This window comes from Schistocerca piceifrons, chromosome 2, assembly GCF_021461385.2.
Source record: "Schistocerca piceifrons isolate TAMUIC-IGC-003096 chromosome 2, iqSchPice1.1, whole genome shotgun sequence".
Lineage (NCBI taxonomy): Eukaryota > Metazoa > Arthropoda > Insecta > Orthoptera > Acrididae > Schistocerca > Schistocerca piceifrons.
In genome coordinates this window covers 780,910,251-780,932,360 of record NC_060139.1, presented here as the reverse complement: position 1 = coordinate 780,932,360, position 22,110 = coordinate 780,910,251, and the positions used below count along the sequence as shown (strand labels likewise).

At 40.0% G+C, this 22,110-nt stretch overlaps 1 protein-coding gene across 1 annotated transcript in view; it reads left to right on the top strand.

Annotated features, from left to right (window-relative positions):
* LOC124777260 (rootletin-like) overlaps window positions 1-22,110 on the top strand; it is a 239,025-nt gene that overhangs the window by 195,256 nt on the left and 21,659 nt on the right. Inside the window, 5 exon segments of the mRNA XM_047252586.1 lie at window positions 548-655; window positions 5,104-5,283; window positions 9,103-9,315; window positions 11,451-11,771; window positions 16,479-16,724. Coding sequence (XP_047108542.1) covers window positions 548-655; window positions 5,104-5,283; window positions 9,103-9,315; window positions 11,451-11,771; window positions 16,479-16,724 — 1,068 coding nt within the window.

Below are 22,110 nucleotides of genomic sequence, written 5' to 3'. Positions count from 1 at the left end.
GTTGGTTAATTGAAAAACATTAATTGTTGCTTGGGGAGACAATGGTTAAGAATGCTTTAGATCTTTCAAGTGAAAAAAAAACATGAATGACAATGCCTTCTTTAAATTTTAACATGTGATTGGTGAAAGCAACTCAAGTGAATCATATCTTTCAGAAGTCAGTGCCTTCATTTTAAGATGTAGCATCACAAAAGTATTGAATGTTTCTAGTGCTCTTTCACAGTTCACATCTGTTATAAGAATCATTGTCAGCATGGCTTCCCATGTTCCATTTTTTATCACACCATAATATTTATTCATTGTGTTTCATAGCAAAATATATGTTTTCATGATAACACATTTTTGTTTAAATGAAAAAAAATAGTAATTTTTAGCTACTATGAAGATTTCTAGGCGAATTATAATCAGAGACAACATTTTTTTTCTTTCAAGATAAAACACTATTTGAGTGTGCACTCGAAAAAACTTTGTTTGGATAACTCATTATTTGAGTCATTAAATGTAGATAAATGTGATAAAAATGATTGATGAGAGAACTTTGTTACAGGCTGATGCAATGCAGCAGAAATCAGAAGAGTTACAACAACTCAGAGAGAAAGTTACAACACTGGAATTGAACATGCAAAGTAGCTCAGAAGAGAAAGGTCAATATGAGGTAAAAATTTAACTTAAGTATATGACATCTTAATGCAAATTACTTCAATTTGAGAGAAAATAGCAAAATGCTTTTTTGGTACTTTTTACAACCACCTGATCTTAGATGAAAGGAACTGATACAATATATTATGTGTGTATTATGTGTAGTAGTAAATAATTTTTTTTGTGTTTCTGACTGTTATCAACTATGTCATCTTTCCAGATGTACTATGTCTCTTACTTTTGGATTAAAGCAGTTAATTTCAATACATAGTCTTTAGTTCATAGCATATGGATAGAATTTATTGATGTTGAGCATTTTATTCAAATCACATGACACAAGAGTCATTCTTAAAACTAATACAGTGTAATCTCATTGTGTGGAATATTCCTCAACTGGCTGATCGAAGCTAACAGGAATTTTAGATACATACTGATAGTGCGAAACAAGGTTGGCAAATTCTTGACAAGTTTAGATTAATATTCAAATTATCCACAGAGATGAGAGGTATAGTGCCTATCTCATTCACCACACATAACACAAAACAAAAGACTGGTATTAAGTGTGTGACACTATAAAATGATACAAGATGTTTGATATTCTCAGAAATATTAGTACAAGCTACAGGGAAAATGTGTAATATACAATAGGTACAAGAACAAAGAGTTAACAATGACAATAGAAACCAAGAGAGAAGTGGTCAGATTAAAAAAGGGCATAAAGCAGAAATTCAGTATTTTTCTCCTACTCATTAACCTGTACACTGAAGCAGCACAGATGAAAATAGAAAAAAGTTTCAGAAGTAAGATTAAAACTCAGGATGAAAGGATATTGCTATCACTAGAGAAAGTGAAAAATTACAGATTACTGTACCTGTAGAATGTATTTACCATTATAATGAACACAATGTAGAATGAGAGTAGAAAAAGTAATGAGGGGTAGCAGAAATGAGATCAGTAATAAATTGGGGACTATGCAGTGTATGAAGGCAAAATTCTGCTTTGTGATGAATGAAGAACAGAAGATATAAGAAACAGGCTAGCACAGTCAGAGGGCATCCGTAGGTAAAATAAGTGCACTAATATGAAACATCTAAGGAAGTAGTTTCTGAGGCTATATATCTTAAACACAGCATCAGATGGAAGTGAATGCATGAGTGACAGAAAACAAAAAAAAGAAGAAAATTGAAGTGTTTGAAATGTGGCGTTACTGAAGGGTGCTGAAAATTAAATAGACTATTGAGATAAAACATGGTATGATCCTCTGCAGAATCAATGAAGCAAGAAATACATGGAAAACACAAATTAGAAGAAAAACAGGTAAACAGAACATAAGATATTATGGAATGACTTCCATGGTACTAGGAGTCATACAGGAGAACCTTATGAAGAAAATACAAGGGACAAGATGAAATGGTAACTAGAGATGACAAACATAGAGCATACAAAAAATTATCCTCTGAAGAAAGTGCCAGATTTTGCCTCTGTAGTTCCACACTTTCCTTCGGGCTTCCTGGCAGTTTCAAAAAGCCCATTCTTCGATGAATTTTTATCAGAATTGTGACAGAAAGACGTAACTAAAAGTATTTTGTTACAAGACAAGAAGTGAATGAGGTCCACTCTGACCCATTCTTGAATGGAAGTTCTGGTGTAAATTGTATCATGTGGATATTTGGATGAGAATTGCATATAATGAACTTAATTCATCCCTGTTCATCAAGTGTGACTGTTTCCAGTGGTCAAAGATATTCTGTGGACTGTGAAAGACTAGAAACATGTTATCTGCTCTGGAGAATCATATTCCATCCAAATACGTTAAAGAACCTCACTCCCATTCACTCTTCAGTCTTCTCCTCTTTCCCTTTCCTCTTTAGCCATTCACGCATCTTTTCATCCTACATAGTTGTGTTTATCTTTATACTTTACTTCTGTATGCATCCTCTTTGGTTTGAAGCTGGCACAGTACTTACAGTAGAATATCTTTGGCTTCCCTCTGACAACCATGCCTCCATCCTTGCTACCCTCCCTGTTTACCTTTCCCTGTTGCTTCATAACCTGGGTTGTGAGTAACTGAATCCACTTTCCCTTCTTCCCTTTTTTTCCCCTCTCTCCTCCCTGATGAAGGAACAAAGTTCCGAAAGCTAGGAATGTAAATTTTCAGTTCTGTTTTATGTGTATCTATCGGCTGTACTGAGCTGAGGTAAGTACTGGCCAGCCCCTCTATCTCTTTGTTAGTATTTGTTTCACATCTTATATGAGATTTTCCATTAATCATTTACACAACATTCTTTGAAAGTTTGTACGAGGGACGTTTGAAAAGTCCATGCAAAGTCTGAGAGATAGCACCCCCGGCGCGTATCGAGGTCATGTTTAGTTAGTAGCATCTTTGGAAAGAGCGCACACCAAGTTTCAGCCATATTGGTCTATTTCTTTGTGTTTGGCATTTGTGTGAATCACGGAAGTAGAGTGTGTGTCAAAAAATGGACGAAAAAGAATTTTGTGTGGTGATTAAATAGTACTTTATGAAAGACAAAACGCCTCAGGAGACTAAATAGAAGCTTGATAAACATTACAGTAACTCTGCACCTTTGATTAGAACAGTTTATTAGTGGTTTCAAAATTTTTGGAGAGGCCATATGGGCAGAAATGATGCTGAACATTCTGGATGCCCTGTGGAGGTTACAACTCCAGAAATCATTGATAAAATCCATGATATGGTAAATGAAATGTCGTGTGGCTAGGGCCTCCCGTCGGGTAGACCGTTCGCCTGGTGCAGGTCTTTCGATTTGACGCCACTTCGGCGACCTGCGCATCGATGAGGATGAAATGATGATGATTAGGACAACACAACACCCAGTCCCTGAGCGGAGAAAATTTCCGACCCAGCCAGGAATCGAACCCGGGCCCTTAGGATTGACAGTCTGTCACGCTGACCACTCAGCTACCGGGGCGGACATGATATGGTGATGGATGACAGAAGAGTTAAGGTGCATGAGATTGCTGTGGGCAGCTCGAATGAATGAGTACATAATATTTTGCATAAACATTTGGACATGAGAAAGCTATCTGCAAGATGGGTTCCGCGATTGCTCATGCTTAATGGAATCGTGTGAGGTGTTGCAAGGAATGTTTGCAGCTATTCAGGAAGAATCCACGGGACTTTAAGTGTCATTTCGTCACTGTGGATGAAACACGGATACATTGCTATACTCGTGAGACCAAACAACAATCTAAACAATGGGTTACCAAGGGAGAATCTGCACCAAAAAAGGCGAAGACCATTCCTTTGGCCAGAAAGGTTATGGCGACTGTCTTTTGGGATTCACGAGGGATAATCCTCATCAACTCTCTGGAAAAGGGTAAAACTATTACAGGTGCATATTATTCATCGCTATTGGATCGTTTAAAAACTGAGCTGCAAGAAAAACGCCAGTGATTGGACCACTAAAAAGTCATTTTCCATCATGACAATACACCAGCACACACCTCAGCAGTTGTGCTCGTAAAATTAATGGAAATAGGATTCCAACTCATTTCAAATCCTCCCTATTCTCCAGACTTGGCTCCCTCGGACTACTATTTGTCCCCCAATTTGAAGAAATGACTACAGGACAAAGATTTTATCCAAACGAGGAGGTGATTGGAGCAACTAATAGCTATTTTGCAGACTTGGACAATTCCTATTATTTGGAAGGGATCAACAAATTAGAACAGCATTGGACAAAGTGTATAAGTCTAAAAGGAGACTGTGTCGAAAAATAAAAAAGGTTTACCCCAAACATATAAGTAGTTTTTATTTTTGCACGAACTTTTCAAACACCCCTCGTATTATGGGCAAAGCCTCTGATTTTAGTTCAATTGATAGTGTGCATTGATAACTTAAATATGTACATCTCTGTATATATTTCTTTACCCAAATATTTATTTTTTCCTAACTTTTAGTTTTCTGTCATGATTCTTCTTCAGTAATAATAATTCAACAATGGTGGTGACTGCTCTGGGTTTTAAATACGGCACCATAAACTTACACTTGCCTGTCTCATGATGAGACTCTATTGGAAACACTTCTGCAAGGACTTGCAGCAAGTTCCTGAAATTAACCTTCCCAGATGACTTGTAGAAATAAACTTGCGCTAGTTTTTGTTCTAATGTAAGCACCTCACCAAGTCCTTGCAGAAGTTACTTTTGGAAGTTAATTGCTAGTGGACACATGCCTTAAAGAAGCATTCTAGAAAGAGTATATGCAAGTGAGGGTATAAATTTGGGGACACTTTTTTCTAACAAATTTAGTTTCTGAAAAATGAATGTAAAAGACAGAGCATTAGGTCACTCATAGTTAATGTAGCTATTCAGTACTTACATAAAGTTGTCAGCAGTGTGTATTTCATTTTATTGTATCACTTTTTTATACATTCTGTTAAAGAATACTATTAAGCCTGTAAAAAGGAATTTTTTTTGTCTTTTCAGGATAAACTGGAAAAGTTAAAGCAAGCATTATCAAAATGTGAGGGAGAAAAACGGAACTTGCAAGAGGAATTGAGCCGTAGTGAATCACGTGCAACCAAACTAGAGCTGCAGCGCATGGGGCTTGAAGGAGATCTTCAGCGGCTTCACATGATGCTTCAGGAGAAAGATGCACTTTTGCAGGTCACTACTAATAATGGAACTATTTACTGTAATCATAAAGGAACCCAGCTGGCCTGCTGTGATAACAGTTGCTGAGAAAAGAAGCGAGTGATATGTGTAGGAGATATCAGTTTAGCTTTCAGACTAATGCCAAAATTTACAGTATCAAACTTAAGCAGTGTATAGCCATGTGCACTAAACTGGCAGTTTCTTGTGGCAGTCATACTTCTTCTTAATTTAGTGCTGTCAAGAGTAACAGATATAATATACATTTCAGTAGTCGCATCCTGAAATACACTGTTGTCAGATAATTTGTATTACATGCTTGGAAGTTAAGATTGTAGTAACTACATCCAGTCACAGTGCTTGCCTGCTTCTCTAAGATATTGGGAGAAATCATGTATGTTAGCTGTATGGAACATACTGTTCCAAAATAAGATACTTAGTCTCAGTTTGTATTTCAAAGACTCTCCACAGAAAAAGTCATCTTTCAATTCATGATTTAGATTACACAAAATTTAATAACAAAATAATTGCCAACTGATGTTTTGCATAATTTGTCAAAATCATTTTTGCAATTCATAGTGTTATAGAGAAGCTCATGTAGTATGGTATCTAAGATCTTGCTGGTAACTGGTATTCATCCTATGTATCTAAAAGAATGCAGAGAGTGACATTTAGTAACCAAAGAATGATACCAATGAAAGAGCATATTCTAACAACATTGAGGAGCCATAGAGTACATACAGGCTCATTTAAAGTACATTTGAAAGTAGACTAAGCTATCAAACAAAGTCTAGATCATATTCTGTTACATATAAAAGATCTACCATTGTAATCCAAGAAGTTGAAACAATTCTATTTGTTGATGTTGCCAGTGTTATAATCAGCTGGAGAAACTGCAGTACATAAAAAGGTAAATTAAATTTCTGTGAATATTATTGACTGTTTCTCTGCAAATGGGCTGCAACTGGACTTACATAAAACACAGCACATGCAATTCAGTATTGCACAAAGATTGATCATACCATTAAGATCCCATTAAGATAATGAAATAGGGAAAAGCAATAAGTCAAACAGAATATTCAGAATACTTGAGTATTTAAATTGATAAGAACCTGAAGTGGAACCCACATAATGCATATCTCCTTAAACATTTAACCTCTGCTTACCAAACATCTTGCAGAAACCCCTTCATGGACTTATGCTTGCATGCCAAAATATATACTCCCTCAAGATATTTTTGGTTAATAACAAGAGTGAATTTGGTATGAACTCAGTAATTCACAACAATTCTAGAAATCCCTATCTAAGATTCAGAATGGCCCTTTATATCATGCTCCAAAAGTATAGCAGGTTTGTCAGTAGACATCAGACAGGAAACTGGAGATCCCCAAGTATTTAAAAACACAGGAAAGAAAATTTCATTAACTGTTCCTTCTACAATTTATCAGAATATGTGACTCAAGAATATAAATTACATGTAACTCTAATATTTGTGTTGGATAGAGCCTGAATGTGCGGTATAAACACAGTCCAGTCACATTAATGTTATCACCACCTATGTTCGATGTCAACGTACAATAACCACTCTCACATGGCAGGTGGCAGCACTAGGAGTAGTATATAAAAATGCGTGATCTGTCCACATTCGTTCCTTTTAAAGTGTGTGAGGGCGCTGATGACCTCGATGTTGAGCGCCCATAAGCCCCAACACACCACCACCACCACCACCACCACCACCACCACCGTGTCAGGGGACACAGAAAACAGTGCAGTTGTTGTAATGCAGAAACAGAGAGCATTATCTGACTTCGAAAAGGATACATTCATTGGCTTCTGGGACAAGAGTGGAAGCATTTCCGAAGCAGATAAGTGTGTGAACTGTTTGCATGCCATTGTGTTTAAAGTATGCCATGCATGTGGTCGTGTGTGTGAGTTGTGTTTGCGTGAATTTGTGTGTGTTTACTACTTTAGAAGGAGGTCTTTTGGCCAAAAGCTCAGATGTATAGAAGTCGTTTTGTTGTATTTGTCTGCGACTCAATATCTCCTATATATGGTACATAGCAATCTATCCTTTTCATAATATTGACACCGTCATCGTCTTTTGTAAGTTAAAGCTGATTTGTTCACTTTTGGGTGCTGTGAACCAGTTGTAAACTTATTTCTCTATTCTGTTAATTGTGTCTAGTAAGGATTTGTTTGTACCTTTAGTGAATATGCTTGTTTCATTTGTGAACATAACAGTTTTTGAAGAGTCCTCGTGATATCTTTGGTAAGTCATTCACGTATGTCAAGAAAGCAACTGGGCCAAGTACTAAACTTCGTGGGGCTCCATATTTAACATTTCCACACTCTGATTCTAGCTTTAGTCTTGTTTTATCATTTATTAATGTGGTCCTTAATTTTCTTTTGTTGAGATATGACTCAGTCTATGCAAGGGGATGTAATAAATAAGATAAAATTTTAATTTCCCTTGTAGAATTTTATGATCTACCCAATCAAGGGTCTTGACAGGCTCGTAGAGAATACCACCAATGTGATTTTTCTTGTTTATCTCTACCAGAACTGAGTTTGTGAGGACATTTCTTGCTTTCTCGGTAGGGAACTCTTTACAGAAGACAAACTAAATGTTTGTTAAATGGTTGTCAGAAAGCTGCTTTCTTAATATAAGAAGAAACCCATAGATCTTATAATTAAATTATCCCTGGGACATTTAAGTCTCATCTTTACCTACAAGATTTAAATGTGTTGGGGAAAAAGGCATCAAGGGATCGCCAGTTTAGTATAGAAGGGAAGCAATGAGGGTAAAAATTGTAGAGGGAGATCTTTCACACTCCGGTTTTTTTTACATAGTCCGATTCTAGCCACTGTCACGAATGATGATGATGATGATGATGATGATGATGATGAAATGATGAGGACAACACAAACACCCAGTCTCGAGGCAGAGAAAATCCCCAACCCAGCCGGGAATTGAACCCGGGATCCCATGATCCAGTGGCAGGAATTCTATCCACTAGACCAGAAGTTGTGGACCAGTCTTTGGACTGAAGATCACAGCAACAAGAAGTGCACGACTAAGCTGATGGCATAACTATAGCCTAGAAAATGAGGACCATAAATGTCAAATATGGAAAAGAATCATATAGCCACAAATTTTTGTACATTTGTAGGAGGGAGTGCCATGAACAATATACTAAAAATCATGACTGGGAGAGGGGTGCGTATGAAGGACACTTTTGCATGTTTTCATTGAATAACTCAAAAACTGCAGGCTCTAGCGAAAATGTACCCCAGTACAAAATTACACTACATTCAATTTACTGCAGAAAGTGACCTATTCATTTTCTTCCCTAGGGCCAATAGTTTGCACACAGAGAGCAAGAGAATACTGAAACTCTTGCGCACTGTGCATGCACTTTAGCTTAGGTGGGTTTTGTAGGCCAATTTTTGGTAGTTTCTAAATTGTTCATCTCATCTTCCTCTGCACCACTGTGGTATGTTGTACACAGAGTTATTGTTCTCTCTCTCTCTCTCTCTCTCTCTCTCTCTCTCTCTCTCTGACATTCCTCGACCGAGGTATTGTTGAACAGCAGATAAGCACATCTTGAACAATTGGCCTGACCTTCAGACTTGTATTTGTCATTAGCCAGAATGGCGACAGAAATTCTCCCCCTCCCCCTCACCTTACCCTGTGTGTGTGTGTGTGTGTGTGTGTGTGTGTGTGTGTGTGTGTGTGTGTGTGTCTGTCTGTGTTTTTTGTTACATTGTAGTCCCCTGTTTGCCTGTTAGCAATCTGTTTGCCTGATACCAAACTTGTTTATTTATAAATTTCAGAAGATGCAAGAGAAATGCGACACACAGGCTCGTAGCTTGACAGGCTTGGAAGAACGATGTGCATCCCTGAAGACAACAATTGAACAATTAAACCTTGCTCTGGAGCGTGCAAGTACAGCTGAACAGGAGCTTCGAACAGAAATACAAGCACTTGAGCGAGCTCTTGCCGATTCTAGTTCCACTGCCCAGAGTAGTATGGAGAGGCTTAAACAGGTATTTATTGCTTGTTTCAATATGATTAGTGCAGATTTTGTGATATTTCTGGATTTATCTCTTCAAAAAACACCATCAGTTTTCGACATCAACATTACGGCTACTTGCCACAACTGCTTGTTCAGTATGGGTTTCAGTCACTCAAAACCAGATCTTTAGTTATCAGTTTCTTATACAATGTTCATGAAGGGAAATGTTTACTACATCATTCAGTATTTTTCTACAGAAGTTCATTCGCCATCATCATATCAGAAATACTGCAGTATTTGTGTTAAATATTGTCAAATGTTGAACTCTTGTTTCACTTCACTTCCTTCCCATTTATCCAGTGTGTTTCTTGGCAAGTATGTACCTCCACCCTAGCAGTAACAAAATATACATAATAAGAAAAAAATGGTCAGTATCAAAACTGTGACTCAGGTGTAGAAATGATTTCAATTTTTAATTATTTTACTGATGTAACAATCACTCTGTAGTTGATAATTTGGAAATAAGGATATGATAGTGGATAGTCTGGGTAGAACACAGATAACATCGGAATTTAGAGAACAGCTCAGTGAATGGTAGAGGCACTCAGTTGTCAACATAGGTATAAATAAGTTAAAAATATTCTAGCTTTCAGGCAACTTCTTCTTTACTTGCAAATATCTTTTCTGAGACTTTTGTATCTGCTTCATTATTTGCTTTTTATAGATACTTTGAACAGATGGAAATTTGTAGTCAGGCTAGGAGCTTGAAGCTGGTGTAATGAAATCACAGAATTTTATCTCATGATTCTCAGAAACAGGAGGAGCAACTTTAGATTTTATTGTTTGAAGGTAGTGCACAATTTGCAGAGTTCATAGTAGTTTATGTAATAATAAAAGTTATCGTGATTTGTCAGATTATCTCATTATGATTGATAAATGTTGTGCATCTCGTATACAGCAGAGTTGTTTCCCTAACTGGAAAAAATGGAAACAACAACTTGGCTATACACCTGGAAGCACTATGTTAATAAAAATTATTATTATGACCTAAACTATTAGAAACAGCATCCATCACTTTTATTGACAATCACATATATCTCAGTCACTGTCGCAGGCCTTAAGTCAAGTTATTTACGCAGTATTATCTCTGATAACATTTTGTTTCCAAGTTTTATGCAAAGATAACATATGTGTCCATACTTCACAGGCAACTGCATGATGTGTGGAGGAGGTACTTTGTACCTTATCCCTATCCAATTGTTGCAGTCTTTTCAATTTCAGTCATTGATACTATACAGGAGAAGCAGTTTTTGTACTTTCTCAGTTTACCTTAAATGCCACCACCTCATTGCTCAGAAAGAATAGACAGTCTTTCAAATTACTTTCATATTTCAATTTGGCTACAGTTGTGAAAGTTGCAGCTCACATACTTCTCATTTTGTTCATTACATTTGTTGTATCATTTCATTTTATCACTGTTTATTTCGGTGTGCATTTTCTCACTCAAAGCTTGTTTTGATTGGCAGAGGAAGTGTTTGGCATTTGGCTCCCAGCAGTTGCAGCTAGATGTGGCATAACTACTTAAATCAGTTGTGTGAATAAAATTACAACTTTATTGGTACCAGGAGTATATCATTTTAGAATCTTTCCCGTCTATATTTTCTGTCCAATTTCTCTATCGTCATTGTAATGAACCCTATCTCTCTCTCTCTCTCTCTCTCTCTCTCTCTCTCTCTCTCTCTCTCTCTCTTTCTCTCTTTCACTTTCCCTTTCTCCCCCTCCCCCCCTCCCCTCCCCTCCCCTCCCCTTCCTCCTTCCCAACTGTGCTTCTGTGTTACATGTAAGTGTTTTATATACACTAATTATCTCCACAGTGTAAAATAACATGACATTTTCATTTATGAAGGCATTCATCCATAGGGCCTGTCATGTCTCAAGTTGAATAAATGTGATTCACTGACAGTCACCTTATAAAGATGGACAGCTTTAAGGAACATAAAGGAGACAAATTACTTGTTGTTTTCTTTTTTCTTGCATTACATAAAATTCTGTTTGGATATGCGAATATATTTCTGGTAAAACGTAGCTTCATATATATAAAATTATTCTCAGTAAGTTATTAAAATAATATTTTAATGTTATCCTAATGGTAAAATTACTACACAGTTGCAGAAGTCTTTAACCAACAGTGAAAATGAACGGCGTGTTCTGTCTGAGAGACTAGACGCAGCGCAACAGAGCAATGCAGAGCTTCGACGTTCACAGCAGCAGTTGCAGGAGCAGACACAACGTCTTCAAGTAGAGTTAGCAGATGCGGAAGTCACGCGCTCAGGGCTAGAGGCTCAATTACGTTTGGCTGCCTGGCCATCTGATGGCGCAACCTCTGGACAGTTGCCTGGCCGTGATGATGAGCTTAACCGCCAACTTGCTGCATCCCAAAGGGACCGCTCTGAATTACGTGGTCGTGTTGAAGCACTCTCAGACAAGGTGAGGAAAAGTGTGATTGCTGTGTTTATGATAAATAAGAACTATAAAACTGTTTAGTGAAAATGGGGTATACGAAATTTTGGTGATTACATCTATTATGTCAGTCAGCTTAATTTCAGTAAGTGAGTGAGCAATGTCTGCACTTGGATATAAACATATCTTACAATTTTCTGGGTTTTTGATGTATTGCTCTGGTATTAAAAGATTATGCAGATTGCACCATTACGCACTAGAACTGCTGCTGTTCTTATTCTGATTGTACTGCATGCTAAAATTAAAAACCTCACGCAATTTTCCTTTCAAACCTGATGTTGTGTAATTGTCCAGTTGTGGTGAGTGGAGACTATTTGTTGGTATTCTAGAGGGAGAAAGTTAATTTTTGAGAACTGTTGTGGTTTCACAAATTTCCCTGTTACATTTTTCTTAAGTTCACACATCACTGCATTTCTTAGCTACCTTGCAGTGTTAAAATTATGAGAGCAATAAGTGTGTGTTTAAAGGAGAGTACTCAGCACACATGATTGATACACAAGTATTTTTGTCGACAATGTAAGATTGATGTCCCATGCTCGTGTACAGAACTTTCCGAAAGTGCTGGCAGCCCTTCCTATTTCATGCATTTATCTCATCATCCAGGGAGAGACCTTCTGTCGTTATTGAGCCAAGATAGCAGAATTTATTGACTTCCTTCAACAAGGAGCCATGCAGTTTGATGACAGATGGATCTGTGTATCCTTGTGCCATGAGAACTGTCTTCTTTACATTTATAGGCATGCAGTAGAGAATTTATCCACAAACTCTTGCAGATCATTTTGAGTATGTGCTACAAATGCACCATCGTCAGCAGATAAAAGGCTATTTACAAGCAAGTATTCTCCGAAGTGCTGGGATCTGGATAGAGAAATGTTGCAGAGCTTCCCATCAGCTCTGGTACATAGATGAATGCCCAGGTTAGTTTCACCAAAGGCAACTTTGAGGAGTGGTAAGTAAAAAATATTGAACAAAGTGAAAGCCAACACGCAACCTTTATGAACCCCTTTTGTCACAGCAAATGGGTCAGATGTGATTCCTTCAATGACCACAGCACCTTCCATATCTTCATGAAAAGCCATGATCATCTTTAAGAGCTTTGGAGGACACCCTATCTTCAAAAGTACTGCATTCAGTCCTCTGCTGACTGTGTCGAAAGCCTTGTTTAGGTCGATAAAGGCGATGAACAGAAGGGTTTTCTGCTTGTACTTGAAAAGTGCTCTGCGGCACTTTTCTTGAATTTGCCAGAGTGTGAAGATTGTATCAACTGTACATCATTAGAGACGAAACCCACGTTGTTCCTCAGGGTATATGTGCTCTGCAAGCTTGTGAAATCTGTCCACCACAACACGGGCAAATGTTTTTCCAGGTATACTCAGAATTGAGATTTCATGGTGACAGTTGCAATCGCCATGATCACCTTTACCTTTGTATAAATCAACAATATTGGCATCACACATGTCTTTTGGCGTTGTACCCTCATCCCAACATTTCAGTAAGAGGTTGAGAAGCAGCAGAAAAACTGGCTTAAGTTTTACAATTTCTTTGCCAGGCCACTTCCCACATTTAAGATGTGCAATTGCTCTTTGAAGCTCCTCCATAGTAGGCGTGACATCCAAGGCATGGTAAAGTGTGATCTGAGGAATTTCATCCACTGTGTTTGGACTAATGTTGATGGTATGTGAGTAGATTATGGAGTAATATACGATTTCTATCTGTGATGATTTCGATCTGTGATGACTTTTCCATCTATTTCCTTGAGTGGTACACTCTTCTCTGGAATGGGTGCAATGGCCCGTTTAATGCTCAAGTACACACCACGAATGTCGCCAGTATTGAAACACTCCTGTATGCCAGTGCAAAATTGCCCCCAATAAGAATTGATGCAGTTGCAGACAGTGTGTTGAACAGCTGCCTTTGCTTTGCTTAACTCCCTGCGTGTAGAATTGACTGGGTTTTTATGCCATATGACAGTGGCCTGACGCTTAGCCTCAACGAAAGGTTTCTGGACTTCTACATCTCAATGAACCAATCCTGAGATTTTGCCTCCAGATTACCGAACACATTTCCAGCTGTAACGGTAAGAAGCAATTTTATCTTCTGCCAGTCTTCACAAATAGGAGCGGCTGGGTCCCAGGGATCCACCTCTTTTCATATCACGTCACTAAATACTTCTATTGCAGCAGTGTTGTTGTTTGGCAAAGACTAATTTTTGTTTTGCAAGGTCTTCTGGCAGAGTGAAACTTTTTGGTCATGAAGTGCACTTTTGTCGCTACTGGTGCATGGTCCGTGTCACACTCTGCACTAAGGAAAGAACGTGTGTGAAGAAAGTAATGCAGATCTTTCCTTTTAGTTAGAATAAGATTTAATTGGTGCCAATGTTTTAAGCAGGGGTGCATCCGGGAAACCCTGTGGTTCAGTTTGCCTTTAAAGTATGTATTGATGACACACAACTGATACTTTGCACAGAATTAAAGCAACCGTATATGATTTTCATTCATCTTGCCCACTCCATGCTTGCTTAGGCAATCAGGCCAAGTGGCAGAATCACTACCAATATGAGCATTTAAATCACCAAGGATGCATAGACGGTCCTCGGAGTGCACTTCTTGTACCACATCCCTGAGTTGTTCATAAAACTGACCCTTGGCATCTGCAGCTGAGGTAAATGTTGGTGCTTGTACAGATATCAGCATCAGTGGTCCACTATTTGTTGTGAAATGCAGTCATAATGCATTCTGAGATCTCAATCGGGTTTTTGTTACAACACCGCAAGCCATTGCAGACAGCAAAACTGATTCCATGCTGTCAGGGGCTAGCAACATCTTTGCCCTTCCAGAAAAAGTGTAGATTTTTTCCCATATTGAGCCTCCTTCTGGTAGTGTGGTTTCCTGCAGTGCTGGGGTCTGACTAGCTGCAAGTCGATAGCAGCCGTTTTGTGAGCTCTTGGGAGCTTCCACAGGTGTCTGGGAAGCCTTGCAGCATAGTGGAGATGGTCCATGTACCGATGTGCATAATGAAATATCTTCACTTTTTATTTTGTTTTTGTAGCAGCAGGTGTCAATATTATGGTGACGACTTCTAGCAGTGCTAGTGTTCCATACACCAGATGGAACACTTGGCACCAGGACGGACCAGTACCTAACTGACCGGGGCTGCCCAGCTTGAAGCAAGCGGTGACTGGCCAGTGGACCTACTGGCCCTCCCACTGACAACAGCAATCCCTGTCACCCACTCTTACACCCATTAGAGTGTCCTCTCCATGGATGCTACTGCACCTGGAATGCAGATTTTAGGTGACATCGAGCTTGCCCAATACTCATGCCACGTTCTCGGCCTAGCTGACTGTTTCCACAGGAGCAAATATATGTGCTGTGTGGAATCAGGTTGGCTGCAGGCAATTGCCACTCAATTCCGGTTGGACTGTACTTGCGCCTAATGGAAGTGCCGATTCCGGGCTTTGGAGTTGTCCCTCTCCTATACAGATGGCATGCCAGTACTAACGAAGTCTGTATCTCCGAAGACAAGAGATGGGAAACAGGATAGGATAAGAGGAAAGAAAGGGCATTGTGAGACATACTTTATCTGACTGCTCTGCAGAGGCCTGTCCAGCTTGGGAGGCCCTGCCAGTAGCTACACTACTGCCGGCATGGCCCTCTGCTTCCCTGGAGCACGCAAACCTTCTCACCCACATGGACAGTGCTACTCTAAGGGTGTCTCCTTATAATACCAGTAATATAACATACGGTACTGAATAATTACTTTATTAAGCGATTAATAATTTTTATTCAAAGTAACAAACTTTTAAAAATTAACAGTTATAATTACTTGCTCTCTCCTGCTCAAATTTCCAGGTTGTCATTTATGAATTCTTCTACTGAATAGTAACATTTCTGCACTAGTTTCTCGTATAAGGATTTTTTCAGTGTTTCTAAATTTATGCTGAGCAATTCTCTTCCTTTCACTTTGTTATAAATTTTCATATCCATTGAGCACAAAGTTTTAAACTGTAGGTGGGCAGCATAAAATTATTTTGATTTCTGGTGTTGTAATCATGTTGAAAATTATTTGCTACAAATAAATCTGGGTATGTGAGAAAATAATGTTTATTGGTGTTTTTTCAAATGTTTTAAATGGAGCACCCACTATGAAATTTTCCCTACATGAACAGAAATGATAGTAATGTTTCACAACTACTTTCAGATTTTATTTATTTGTCTTTTAAGTCAATTCTTTTCTACCCATTGTTTCTCAGTTAGTGAACATTTGTTGTTGTAAAAACCATTGTTTTTGTTAGCAGAGAGGTACAGTTGACTGTGAGTTAGACTACTGTGTGTGTGTAACTCTGAATGAGGAATATTGCTATTGTTTTGTATGCCTACCTGTGCTCAGCACCTCTTGCAGTTGGTGGTCCATCCTGTTATACATAACCACATTGCACCTTGAATTTTCCATTGATGTATTTATTCATTTAGAATTATATAGCAGAAAACAATATTACTTCAGCTTGGCACATTACCTTTTTTCCCGTCACAAGACATATCATATTCTCTAATTCATTATTGTTCATATTAGAGTTAAAACTCATCTGTAGAATATTCTTTCACTGATGTAAGACCAAACCTATTATTGTCTAGTGAGAATTGTGACCCACTTTATGTTTCCCCCTCCATTTAGGTACGTCAGTTAGAAGCAGAGAAACGCAGTTTGGAACGCAGCAGCAAAGCAATGTTGTCAAGCCGAAGCAAGAGCTATGAGCGACCAGAAAAGACGGATACTGCAGAAATTCAAGCAGTGGAGAAGGAGAACCGTGATCTGCGACTGCAAGTGCGGCGGTTAGAAGCACAGCTGGCTGAAAAGGAGTCAGAGCTGGCAAGATTACGTTCACAGCACTCTGACCAGAGACCAGATCGTTCTGCAGAGGTAAGGAAATTAATTGAGAATAAGTTTAAAAGCTGTCACCATGGATCCAACTCGTAATTTTTAAATGGAAGGAGGTCACTGATACATTACATGGATAAAGAATCACACGAGAATAACAATGGTGTCTTGCATTTGAGTATACCTGTATTCATTCACGAGTTACATCATGTTTTGTACAGAACAAGGCAAATGGTTGTAGCACTTAGAAGCTACAGTATGTGCTTGACATGTTTTCCAACATGATGTAAGGTGGTTGTTATACATTTCAGCCATTCCTCCTGGACTTTAATCAACACGTATACCACAATGCGAACACAAGCATCAGCAGTGTTTTCCCTGAAATATGCAATTTTTGCCTTCACATGTCTGCACAATTAGAAACCTAATAGATTTAAAGCAAGAAGTGTGACAGCCTCTCTCCGGTACCATACATCAAACTGTTTATTTATAACATTGAAAATAATCAATTTTTGACAATGTGATGTAATGTACTGAATACATTTTAAAAAAAAAAATGCTCACCAAGTGGCAGCAGGAGAACACACACATAAAAGAAGGTTATACATATACAAGCTTTCGGAGAATGGCTCCTTCTTCCGGAAGAAGGAGCCACTAGCTCCAAAAGCTTGCATAAGTATAACCTTTTTTTATGTGTGTGTTCTCCTGGATATGTGGATATGTCCAGACTGCTAACCAATAATGAAGTGAGCCACCATCATGGTGAAAGAAAGTGGGAACCTGCTGCCTTCAGACAGCAACAGTGGAACCATCTTTGGTTAACAACTGTAGATAACACACTGCTATCAAAGTACCTTGAATGAAGGGCCCAACAATATGAGAACTCTGTATTCCACACAAAACATCACTACAATGCATCAGCTGTCTTTCATGGATCAATCCTGTGATGGTTGGCATCCGGCCAATTCGTATAAGAATTAGCTTCATCAGTAAATAGTATGTCATAGGGGAAATGATTGCCTTCATCCAGTATGCATGTCACCCAACCTGCAGACTAGACCCTACGATCCTGATTGTCTCAGTGAGAGATTATAATATTTTCATTTCATAAGAGTGTTATTTATGTGTGGCCAAAATTATCATTATTGGTGCACAGCTAACCCCAATTTCCTGCAAGATGCGGTGAGTACTAAACTGTGGACTGTTACTGAAAATTGCCAGATCAGCAATTGATGTTACTTTTTCTATAGACTTGTAGCGACTGCTACACACTGTCAGTGCAGTCGGTGCGTGCGATGGTCACCCACGTCTAAGTACACACGCGAGTGCAAAATGAAGACAGAAGAATGCCGACCTTATGCAGAGTGCTTTTGCCGCTAGGGTCATGGTGATTCACGTGCAGAGACACGCCTCATTTGCTCTTAGAATAGCAGAGCAACTACCAATTTTTACTCTTTGTTTTTTGTAGAGATTCTGTGACTTGTTGATATAGTAATGCTTTTACACAACTGCGAATGTGGAGAGTTAATAAATCTGTTTCAAGTTCCATTTAATCTTTGATTGTACGGAAGTTGAAGTGCGGGATTTTCCCACATAGTCAAACCTCCCATCAGTGGTGACCCCGAAGTGATTTTGCCGTACAGTATTTGCAAACATGGATGGAACTGTCTACAGTACCACGCCTGGCAGTGCGCCTCCCACACTTTTGGCCCCACAATCCCGTATTGTGGTTTTCTGAGGTGGAGGCAAACTTTTCCTACGCCGGAATAACCACCAATAACAAAAAATTTTCTTTGGTCATAAGCCAGCTCAACCAGCGATGTGCTGTGGAGGTGCAAGACGTAATAACAGCTCCTCCAATGGAAAACATGTATGACAGATTAAAAGCAGAGCTCATACATCATATACCAGCTTCACAGGAAGATTGCTTTCATCTGGTATTGACTCAAGAAGAAATGGGCAATAGGAAACCCTCATAATATCTTTCTGACCTTCACAACAATGTGGACATCGGCATCCTGACAACCTCCTGCACACGATTTGGAGCAACCCTCTGCTGGTCCAGGTAAAAGCTATCATTGCTATGCAGTCGGACATGTCACTGGACGCGGTCACAGAACTTGTTGACCGCTTTCAAGATGCCATCATGCCATGCTCGCAGGTCACTTCAAGAACTGTTTCTTCCAGTGTTCTGTCAATAACCTCTATGGTGTCACATACTGATTGCGATGCCCTGGCTGCCAAGATGGTCTCTTAAGTGTACAGATGGTAGCTTTGCTTTCACGCGGTGATACAAGCCTCCGTAGGAGGCGTAGCCAACGGCATTTAAGGTGTCGCTCCACTTTGCATACCACGTCAGTTTTGCCCCACAGTTTGCTGGTACCACAACAGATACGGTGAGCAGGCGGAAAAGTGTACAAGGCCATGCACATTCCCAAATGCGAATGATGGTCATCAGTAGGTGCCACTGACTGGCACAACACCTCTCGGCACCTATTTATAATGGATCGGACCTCAGGAATGAAATATCTAATTGATTCTGGATCTGATCTGAGTATTTTACTGAGGAAGTCACTCCGTTGCTGCCGGCCATGCACGGCAGTCAACTTATCAGCTGCTAACAATACAGAGATCCCAACTTATGGTACATGTCGGGAGGATGTGAATCTAGGCCTGCGCAGACAGTTAACATGGAATTTCACAGTAGCAGATATGGCTGAGGCAATAATAGGCGCTAACTTCTTAGCATATTTCAAACTTTTGCTTACGTATCTAATGCCTGCCTTATGAACAGCCGTAATGGTCTGACAGCCGTTGGATATCTCCACGATGCTAGAACCAGTAACATCAAGCTTGTGCAAGTAGCAAATGAAGAGTACCACACAATTTTGCAAGATTTTCCAGCCTTAACTAGACCACCGGGAGTGCCACAGCAGGTGTTGCACGACACTGTCCACGACTACTGATGGACCACTTGTGTCATGTCACCCACGCAGATTAGTGCCCAGGCGCCTTGCAGTAGCGCAAAGGCAGAGTTTGATCTTATGCTGAAGGAGGGACTCATTTGCCCATCATCCAGTCCGTGGGCATCAACATTACACCTAGTACCTAAAAAAGGTGGAGCCTGGCGTCTTTGCGGCGATTACCAAGTGCTCAATGGCAGGGCTATTCCTGACTACAACCTGGTACCGTTATTACGTGACTACAGTCATGATCTTCATGGCTCAACAATATTGAGCGTCATTGATTATGTGAATGTCTACATACAAATCCCAGTCATGCCAGAGGACATTCCCAAGATGGCTATAATTACACCCTTCAGATTTTTCATATCAAAGTTTATGACATTCAGGTTGCAGAATGCTGCACAGACCTGGCAGCAGTTTATAGATTCCATCTTGTGTGGGCTACCTATCTGCTTCACATAGCTGGACGATACGTTGGTCTATTCGTAAACCAGAGAACAGCACCATAGTCACTTATGTGAGGTTTTTAAATGGCTGGAGAAGTACGACGTAGTTTTAAACACTGCAAAATGCATTTTTGGCCAGCCTTAAGTTGAATTTCTGGGCCACCGCATGTTGTCCTCTGGTTCTGCACCAGTACCAGAAAAAGTAGAGGCCATCTTACAACTACCAAAGCCTACCAGCGAAAAGAGCTATGCAGATACCTCGGGATGCTGAATTTTTACCGGCGCCATTTACCACGTGCCGCCGAGCAACAAGCACCGTTTAATGCAGCACTATGAGGCGCATGGGTATGAGATAATGCTCCCGTGCAATGGACTTGCTGCACATTTCCAGATTGACCAACATGGTGGCCGACTGCTTATCCAGAATATCTGGTGTTTCACAACCACTGAATATGACAGAACTAGCAGTCACGCAGCAAGAAGACCCTGAACTACAAGCAATATTACGCGACGACAAAACTTCGATAAAATTGCAACTGGTCGACATTCCAGGCGAAACTGGCAAGGTCTACTGCGATGTACTGCACGGCAGATGACAACCATATGTATCGACCGCATTCCACCAAATAGTGTTCAATAACCTCCATAACCTGTCACCCTGGAGTGTACCCAATGGTTTAGCTGGTGTCAAAGAGGTTTGTGTGGCTGGACATGGACAGAGATTGTCGTCAGTGCAGTAGAGCTTGCCTGCACTGCCAGTTATGCAAAGCTGCCCACCACATGCATGTTCCAATAGGGGAGGTCCCAGATGGCAGTGCGCATTTCGCTCACATTCATATGGACGTGGTAGGACCACTGCCTCCCTCAGATGGCCATCACTATTTAATGACAATGATCGACAGGTACATGCGTTGGCCAGAAGCAGTACCTACGGATCACATTTCAGCAGAAATGCTAGCAGCAGCTTTCACGTCAACATGGCTCACCAGATTCGGTTGCCCTGTCCCTATTACAACCAACAGGGGGAGACAGTTTGAGTCTGAATTGTTCATGCAGGTAGCCAAGTTCTGTGGATACTCGCACCATAAGACCACAGCCTACCACCTGGCTAGTAATGGCATGCTGGAAAGATGGCACCGCACTTTAAAGGCAGCACTGATGTGCCACAAGAACACATGAATGTCAGCACTGCCCATTGTCCAACTTGGTCTGAGGACTGTGTTCAAACCAGACATTGAGGCTTCACCAGCAGAGCTTGTATATAGAGAGTCACTGCACCTATTGGGTGAATTTGTCGACACCACACAGATATGCGACGTTAACGATCAACCACAATTCCTACGTCATTTACATAAGACTGTGGACTGCATGGAACCAGTGAAAGCCACTAGTCACGGACAGCACACAATGTTCGTGCATAAGGATCTGGACACATGCACGCATGTTATGCTTCGCACGGAAGCCGTCAAACTGCCACTGCAACCACCCTACACTGGACCACACCTTTTGCTGTGCAGGAGTTTACATACCATGGACAGTCTCATTAATGGCAAACAAGCTATAATTTCGGTCATTAGAGTTAAGTCGGCATACGTGTTCAAAGAGGTGCTGACTACACTGCCAAAGAATTCGGGAGAGGAGAAGGAAGGGACTACAATCCATCCTCCCATTCCACCACCACCTCATCCACATCAAGACGAAGCAAAATTCACGACTCGCTCAGGAAGACACGTTCATTTTCTTGCCAGGTACAGAGAAGACTTACCATGCTCCGCTCTCACCAAAGGGGCTCCTACAGTGAATGCTGCACACTGACACTACAGTCAGCGCATACAATAGTCACTCACGTCAAAGTTCGTGCTTGAGTGCGAAATGAGGACAGAAGAATGCTATCGTTAAGCTGAACGTTTTTGCCACTCGGGGTGCAGCGATTCGCATGCAGCGACACGCCACATTTGCTCTTAGAATAGCAGAGCTACTACTGATTTTTACTCTTTGTTTTTTGTGGAGATTCTG